Below are 8,511 nucleotides of genomic sequence, written 5' to 3'. Positions count from 1 at the left end.
CCGGGGGTCCCGGAGCTCCCGGGGGGGTCCCAGAGATCCCGGCACTCCCAGAGATCCCGGGGGTCCCGGAGCTCCCGGGGGGTCCCAGCGATCCCGGCACTCCCAGAGATCCCGGGGGTCCCGGAGCTCCCGGGGGGGTCCCAGAGATCCCGGGGGTCCCGGGGGTCCCAGAGATCCCGGGTTTCCCGGGGGTGCCGGGGCCGCTCCCGCCCCGGGGGCACAGGCGGGTCCGGCCCTGCGGCTCCGCCAGGGGGCGCCCCCGCGCGAGGGGAGCGAGAGTCACGAGACCCCCCCCCGGCTGCTGCCGGCAGGGCCGGGGCAGGGCCCGGGCGGGGCGCGCCCATTGGCTGAGGGCGAGAGCGGCGGGTCGCCCATTGGCTGAGGGCAAGCCCTGTGGGCGCGTCCATTGGCTTGCGCGCCGAGGGAGGCGGAGCCAGGCGTCTATAAATAAGCGTGCTGGGGGGGCGGGCCGCATTATTCGACCCGCGGGGCAGAGGGGACGGGTGGGAACCGCATCGCCGAACGCCGCCGGGACATGCTCGCAGCCTGACTGACCGCAGGTGGCCGCCGCGCCCGGGACACGAATGAAGAAGCAGCTGCTCCTCCTGTTCACACACCGGGGACTCGTCAGCCGAGGGGGCCGCAGGGGGAAGCGCCGCCGAAAATGGCATCGTTCAGCATCCGCGCCGCGCGTCCCGAGGACTGCCCCGACCTGCTGCGACTGATCAAGGTGCGGGCGGGGCGCGGAGCGGGCGCGGGGCAGCGCTGCCCCAGCAAAACAAGCTGTTGCGCAAGGGCGGGGGCGGGCAGAGGCCGCTCACGGCTCCTTCTCTTCCAGGAACTAGCCAAGTACGAGGACATGGAGGACCAAGTGGTGCTAACTGAGAAAGGTACGAGGCGGGTCAGCTCGCCGGGTTGTCGGCCGAGTGACGGTGTCTGTTGCTCAGGTGCCCTGTGTTCTGCTCTTCCAGAACTGCTTGAGGATGGGTTTGGCGAGCACCCTTTCTACCACTGTCTGGTTGCTGAAGTGCCGAAAGACCAGTGGTCGTCTGAAGGTGAGGCTTCCCGATGCTTATTTTTGGATGCTAGATACACAGAGGCATCGTATGGTTAATGTGGTCGATTGTTCCACCAGTGAACTGGGGTAGGAGGAGTAGGTTGACTGGTAAACGCAGTAATGTATAGTGATGCTCTGCTGAAGTGGTTGCTAATCCTGGAAGCGTGGGAAGATCAAGTGTACCATAATATACTTGACTCCAGTTAATTAAATGGCTTTTCTTGTTTGACCCTGACTTACCTTTATGTAATTCTGTTAAATCACATTTTTTTCTTTAATTTGTCCCCAATCTTCAGGTTACAGTCTCTAGCTTCGCCATGTACATGGCCCTTCTGTGTACATGGATGGGCGGGGAGGTAACTAAAAGATCCGTTACACAATAAAGTAGATGATCATAATATGAGGTAAGGTCTACAGGGACAAGTGCTGTTCCCAAACCTTTACCAAAGACACAGTAGATCAGAAACCTGTTCGCACACTTCTCTTACAGTATGTGCAGAAATAGTTAAAATACTCAAGTTTATGTTTGAGTGGGCTGTTGCTGTAAGAGTTGCTTTTCTTCTGTGTTGAGCCACAGAATTATAATTGAAGCTACAGCTTTACTTATCTTGACTTTGTGGTGCTGAAGGTAAATGAAACAGTGGAAGCATAAGTGGAGGTGCTGTAAAGGTGGCCTGGGAGCAGGTGTTCTCAGTGTAGTTATTGAGGAATGTTCACAGACAGACTGTTCTGGCTGCTAAGGAAGCAGAGCTGGGGCAGTCATCCAGATTGTGAGCTGCTGTGTAAAATTCTTGTATTCCAGAATGGAAATACTGATAAATCAGTAGGGTGTGCATTACTTGTAGGAAAAAAAAGCCCTGTGTTAGCACTTACCATGGTAGACTATGATAGTGCTTTTGAGGACTTCAGGCTGTGGCTAGGGCTGACTTTGTTCTGTTAAGCTGATATACCAGTTTGTCAGAACTCATATTTTCAATTGTGTGCTTACTTGCAAACTTCATTTTTAATTGTAACTTTTATTGAATATTTGCATGTCACAAAGAATCTGTATGTTTAAACATGCATGTAAGACTTAATATTTTTGCCTTTTGAATTCAGACTAGCTGAAGTTACACCCTTTGTTTCAGAAACATGCGTTGTGGGCTTTGCCATGTATTACTTCACTTACGATCCATGGATTGGAAAACTGCTGTATCTTGAAGATTTTTATGTGATGGCTGAGTATAGAGGTAGATATTACAGAATCAGATGAGTTCCTTCTCATAGGGGTTTTATAAATTTAAAACTTACATGTCTTGTTGCTTTTTGGTTTTTTAGGACTTGGTATTGGGTCAGAAATTCTGAAGAACTTGAGTCAGGTATGTCTAAGTGATAAGTCTAAACAACCAGAACTGAGAACAAAGCAGAGTTCTTCTCTGTTAACTGTGTGGGGCTTCTGCTTCAGCACTGCTTTGACTTAGAGGTGACAGGACACTAGACAGCTTAAAACATTGTCTAGAGTCTGGGAAACAGTGAGAGGAGCCCCAGTGAAAGACAGAATGAACTCAGTGACTGCTGATACACAATTGCTGAGTAACCTCTCGAGTTCTTGCCCGGCTGGTGACCCGGGGCTGCTGTTTGAGCCTGTGGTGTGTCCTGCCTTGCAGGTGGCTGTGAAGTGCCGCTGCAGCAGCATGCACTTCCTCGTGGCCGAGTGGAACGAACCGTCCATCAGGTTCTACAAGAGGAGGGGTGCCTCTGATCTGTCCACTGAGGAGGGGTGGAGGCTCTTCAAAATCGACAAAGAGTATCTCTTGAAGATGGCAACAGAAGAGTGAGAGATTATTCCAGCGAATAACTTCTTTCTGCGAATATATGTGCTCTCTGAATAAACTCCTTCTTGCTTTCTGTGTGTGTACATGTTGTAGTGGAATAAAGTAGTGTGGATGCTAATAATGACAATGCTATGCAGGTGTGGTCATAGAGTAATTGGTACTGTGATCTGGAGTCGAAGCATCTGTGAAGTTCAGTATGTGCTTGTGTGCATCCTTTACCAGTGTGGGCTTGTAATCCTTTGTATATGGAAACTTCATTCTTGTAAGTGTCATTCAAATGTGTACAATGTACACACTGGTAGGGTTTGTTTTAATTATTGCCTTTTATAAAAATAAATTGTGTTTTCACTTCATGGCAGTACTTTTGACTTTAATTCTCACATATAGATTTCAGCTAAATAACATGCAAATTAATAAAAGACTTGCTGTGATTCACCCAAACATTTTCACAAGTGAAACTATTTACCGTGGTCCCAGTGGGATGAAAGGGTACATTTGTGTGCCTGTGGAGCCTCAGGGCAAGGTTTTGAGCACCTGAGTGTTTGGAGGGGTTTGAGATCAACCCCAACTTCCTGTGTGTTGCAGGGCATCCTGTCTTGTGAACTGCATTTTCAGGTACAGTTATTTAGAAACCTAAATTAGATTTCTTCTCTCTGGAAAGCAGCTCCAGAAAGTGGGTTTCTGTATGTGCTTCAGTGTTGTGTAGTCAGTGGTGATGCTGAGCTGCCTGAAATTAAGTGCTGTATTAAGCACTAGAAACAGATACTGTGTGTTCAAGCATTTGAAAAGCAGTAGGTGAAAGCAGTGCTGCTCAGCAATTTTTTAGTTTCCTTTTGAAACAAATCAACAACTTTGCAGTACTGTGTTGGCCCTTCTCTTAAGCTGATGGTGAAAGTGGATGCATGCAAGCTTTATGCTGCTCCCTTTCCCTGTGGTAACTCTAGAATAAAAGGCTTTTTTTGGCTAGCACTGCTTTTGCTTCAACGGAAGGGAAGAGACTTATCTGCCTTATAACACTAACTGGTTTAAACAAAGCAAGGTTTTAAACCTTGCATAAATCTAATTGTCACTAGAGAGCAGAGGGCAGTGACTGCTTCAACTCTGGGTTGTCAGCAGCGAGCCAGCTCTGCCCCGATGTGAGGCATGGCTGTCAGCTGTTGCCTCAAGAATGAGAAGACTAAGAAAAAATACAGGAGCTCTTGAAAGAGAGCAGGTGGTAGCTCTTCCTTGGCTGTGTTGGAGGATCAGAAGCTTGACATTGTCTTATCAATGTTTGTTCACCCCAGAAAACCAAACGTGTCCCGGGCTGCATCTAAAGCAGTATGGGAGGGGATTCTGCCTCTCCAGTTGGCTGTTGTGACACCAAACCAGCAGTGCTGAGTCCACTTCTGAGGTCCCAAACATAAGAAGGATACAGAGCTGCTGGAGTGAGTCCAATGGAGGCCACAAAGATTATCAGAGGGCTGTAACACTTCACCTGTGAAGTCAAGCTGAGAGAGTAGGGACTGCTCAGCCTGGAGAAGACTCTGGGAGACCTTCTAGCAGCCTTCCAGTACCTGAAGGGGCTACAAGAAAGCTGGAGAGAAACTTTTCACAAGAGCATGTGCTGATAGGACAAAGTGAACCAGCTTTAAGCTGTAGGAGGGCATGTTTAGATTGGCTGTTGAGAAATTCTTTCCTGTGAGGGTGGTGAGGCCCTGGAACAGGTTGTCGGGGGAAGCTGTGGATGTCTCATCCCTTGAAGTGTTCAAGGTCAGACTGGATGAGGGTCTGAGCAATGTGGTCTAGCAGGTGGAATCCCTCACAATGGTAGGGGGTTGGAACTGGTTGGTCTGTGAGGCCCCTTTCAACTTAAACCATTCTGTGATAGATCCAAGTGGTTGTCTGGACAAATTCTATGTGGACTGAGTGCAGAATCTGTCACAAAAATTATCTTGATTGATTAGGTCAGGTACTGTGTAAGAAGGAGTCAGTTCCAGATACTGCCCATGTCTGCGGTGCCTCAGCTGCTGTGAGAGCATTCATACCACATGCACAGAAGCCTGAGCTTCAAATCACTCTCCTACCCAAGGGGAACAGAAATATGTGTTTCTTCCTTGGCCAAAGATTAAATGCCAGGCTACAAACCCCCCTACTTGCTCTTGCCGAGCCTGTACTCTTCTGCAATTCAGCAGGCCAAAGGAGGTGAGAAGAAGCCCACCCAAAGCCCTGGCCTAGTAGCTGGTGATGGAGGTGGAATGGGAAGCACAAGATGGTCTCCAGCAGCTCCCACTGAGCATGAGGGTGTTTGTCTCTTCTCCTTGGTTAAGCTGAACTTTCACTGTTTGCTCTGTTGGCTACATTAACCCACTTGTGCATCTCAGTCCTAGTGCAATCTGTTTTGAAGTTATTTTAAGCTGGTGCTTCTGTGTTTCTGGCTCTGTGTATCAGACCAGAAGGTGATTGCTAGTAGAGCAGTTTAAGAATGTTTTTATTTTGAAATTAACAGTTCATTAGATATCTAGGCCAGACCTACTTCAGTCTCAGGCCCCAGACTTCTGAAGCACAATAAAGCTATCAAAGCTGCATGACTGAATGGAACAAGCTAACTAATTAGGCATTATAATTAGGAAAATAAGCAGCTTAGTCAAATTCTCAATGAATTTAGAATTGTTTATCATATCTTGTTCATTTTCTACCATTGCATTTTCTAAACAGATTGTGATGAAATAGATTCTCTGGGAGTCACAGAAAACCAGTGAGGCAGTGCTACATGAAAAGACATTTTCTAGTCACTGGTGATACTTTCAAACATTCACACATGAAAGGAAAGACATAGAATAAACTTTCAGATGTGACTTTTGCTGAGATCCTATTAAGAGGTAAGGTTTTTAAAACCAGCAGAACTATTTTCACAGTTTTGGTAGCAGTCTTCAGCAGTGATGTGGTAATGCCATGTGTCAAGAAAAGAACAATTTAAATTCCCTCCATAGCTTTTTTAAGCTACCAGGGGACCAAAGTGACTCTGGAACTACAATTGAGAGACACAGCAGAGTATTTTCTGTGGCTTGAGATGGAGAAACCTCACCTGGTGTGGCTTTCTTTGGTTCCAGGACCACGATCACACCACCAAGCTGCAGTGCGAGCAAATGTTGGGGGCTAAGCAATGGCTTTGAGCTGGTCTTTGGTATCTCACCAGTGAGATCCCAACACAGCAGAGGCACCGATCTTGCGTGTGGCCTGCAGGTGTGTCAGCGTCACCCTGTTCCCTGCTGCAGCCTCGGGGGAAGAGTTAGAGAGGCGGTGTTGATGACTGCGCTGATAACATCTCCAGTGAGGAGAGGTGCAAAGCTGCTCCTCGCTCTCGCTCTCAAACTCATGACCCGGTAAATCCTCCCAACGCTGAGCAAGCCGGCAGATTTCGCAATTGCCGTTTCCACGCTCCCGTCGGGTGGGCACAGAGAGGTGGCCCTGGACAAACTTGCGGCCGGAGGATGCGTCAGAGGATCACACCTGACTGGAAGCAGGACCGTCGGGCTCGCCGCCCCCTCTCTCTCCACTTGGCCTTTTCCTGTTCACAGGCTCCTGCACAATGATCTGAGCCGTAGCCATAGCGACGGCATGGAAGGAGGCTTTTTTGTCCACATAAGTTAAAACAAAACATATGAAAGGAAAACAACCCTTCCCCCTCCCCCCTTTTAGTAAAGACCCTTTGCTGTCAATGTAATTCAAAAAGCCAATGCAAACTTTTCCTCCGAATCGCATATGGGGGCTTTATTGCATTCCTGCACGCGGTGTTTTGTCCTGGGAGACTCGCCGTGCTGGAGCCTGGCCCGCTGGATGCGGAGGTCTCAGCTGCAGGGAAAACACCAGCTACGTATGGAGAGGGTCTCGGGAGACCTTTGCATAATTCCCCGCCACACAGCGTTGCCTCGGGCTGGAGGCCAGCCCAGAGGTGAGCGTCATGCCTCCCTTTCTTTGAGCTGACCAGAAGGTTTATTTCCTTCAGTTTGCACAAGTTTCCTCCTCGCAGCGCTCGCTCTCCTGGGCTCTCCCTGCGCATCCCTCAGGGGAACAAAAGCTGAGCAGCCGGAACGCACCGACGGCGGCACCGCGAACACCCCGACCGATGGCAGCGCCCAGGAAACCTGCCTGGCGTTAAATAATTCACCTCACGTAACAGACTCGGCTTTGCCCTGTTGTTTTTCTCGCTTGGTCAGGATTGTTTAAATATTCTTTTTTTTTTTTCTTTTTTAGTAAGTCAGGTTTCAGAGAAGTGGCCGCTATTTAAATAAAGGCATCAGCTGCTCTCTGAAACAAAGCAGCACATCAGCAGCGTGCCTGCTGCTAATGTTTAATCTCACTGCAAAATCAAAGCAGGTTCTAATTTCACTATCCAGGCACGACTGCCTCACAGGAATCTTGCTTGCCCTGCCCCCCCAGCCTAACATTTTTTGCTGTCCAGCAGGTTTTTGGTAAATTCAGTCTTGATGGAGGGCTTCAGAACCCATCAGGAGCTCAGACCAGCCGCCACAGGGAGCTGGTGGAGGAGGGGGTGTAAGGCTGAAGAGGGTGGACATGGGCTCTGGGGTAGGAGTACAGCCCAACACCAGGGCAGCTCCGTGAGAGACTCATCTCCCAGCCCTCAGGACTCACCCTACTGTGCTCTGACTTTTCCTGCAACCAGAAATGCTCCTCGTGGTCGATAACAGAATAAAGCACAGGTACACACCTCAGCTGAAAATAGTGAGGGAGGGGGAGGACACGGCACATTCAAATCAGCTTCGGTTTCATTTCACAGATTTGCTCCAGGCCAAAGCAGGAGACAAAACGCCCCAGGAGATAATTAGTTCATGAGGATGGAAAACAAACACCCTGTTCGGAAACTGCTCTCCAGTAAATATTTTTGTTTATTTGTGTTTTGAACTTTGCATATTTTGATTGTTCGTATAGCAGGTGTCAGCTGGTCACACCCACTCAAAGGGAAAAGGAATCTCAATTTCCTTGAACTCTCCATCAAAACAAAGAACCTGCTTTGGTAAGATGAAACCGGAAGCCCATCCTCTCCTGAAAGCTTTCTGTACAGCATGATGAGGCAGCTTCACATCTCCCAAATCACCTCACAGGAACCCAGTGAGCAGGGATGGGACATTAATTCCTGAAATTCCTAATTTAGAAACCTTCCACCACATGGGGAAAAAGCATGAGAAAGATGGTAGCTTTCCACACGAAAGCCCATTAATGTTTCCGAGGAACTGGGTATTGCAGTGTTGTTTTCAAAGCACACTGATAAAAGTGCACAGTGAGATTTTTCAAAGCTGGTTACTATAATTAGGCACACAGATACCACTGCGAATGTGACTTTGAGCAGTCTCTCTTTATTGCTCTCATGAGGAGCAAAGTCCAGTCTGGACTCTCGATGAACTCCCTGAACTTTCAGATCTGACCCACTTGAGTCACTGACACACAAACATCACCCCACAGCATGCACAGCAAGAAAAAAAAAGACTTGTAGTTTTGGTCTACAGTCTTGTGCCTTTTGCAATCAGTTCACATGATAGAACTTGGGTTTCTTCCCCAGCCAACTTCTTACCATGGGGTGGCAAAAATATACAAGAACATTTCCCACTACAGCCTCAATGTGTTTTAGCTACACTTGCA

General features: G+C 48.5%; 1 protein-coding gene across 1 annotated transcript; it reads left to right on the top strand.

The window, feature by feature from the left end:
• Nucleotides 1-485: 485 nt before the first annotated feature.
• Nucleotides 486-3,224, top strand: SAT1 (spermidine/spermine N1-acetyltransferase 1). Its single transcript, XM_071550281.1, has 6 exons — nucleotides 486-730; nucleotides 839-890; nucleotides 972-1,055; nucleotides 2,185-2,286; nucleotides 2,375-2,415; nucleotides 2,704-3,224. The coding sequence occupies exons 1-6, from the start codon at nucleotides 665-667 to the stop codon at nucleotides 2,872-2,874; spliced, it is 516 nt and encodes a 171-aa protein (XP_071406382.1). The 5' UTR covers nucleotides 486-664; the 3' UTR covers nucleotides 2,875-3,224.
• The last annotated feature ends 5,287 nt before the right edge of the window (nucleotides 3,225-8,511 follow it).

The sequence above is a fragment of the Pithys albifrons genome, chromosome 1 (assembly GCF_047495875.1).
Source record: "Pithys albifrons albifrons isolate INPA30051 chromosome 1, PitAlb_v1, whole genome shotgun sequence".
Classification (NCBI taxonomy): Eukaryota; Metazoa; Chordata; class Aves; order Passeriformes; family Thamnophilidae; genus Pithys; species Pithys albifrons.
The sequence above is the reverse complement of the archived record's forward strand: the minus strand, read 5'-3'. Positions and strand labels throughout refer to the sequence as shown.

What these genes read in the sequence shown, in the direction of transcription:
- SAT1 (XM_071550281.1), top strand. Translation starts at nt 665, where the DNA reads ATGGCATCGTTCAGCATCCGCGCCGCGCGTCCCGAGGACTGCCCCGAC. An exon ending in AGACCAGTGGTCGTCTGAAG is followed by an intron (nt 1,056 to 2,184) that starts GTGAGGCTTCCC and finishes CCTTTGTTTCAG; the next exon opens with AAACATGCGTTGTGGGCTTT. An exon ending in TTCTGAAGAACTTGAGTCAG is followed by an intron (nt 2,416 to 2,703) that starts GTATGTCTAAGT and finishes CCTGCCTTGCAG; the next exon opens with GTGGCTGTGAAGTGCCGCTG.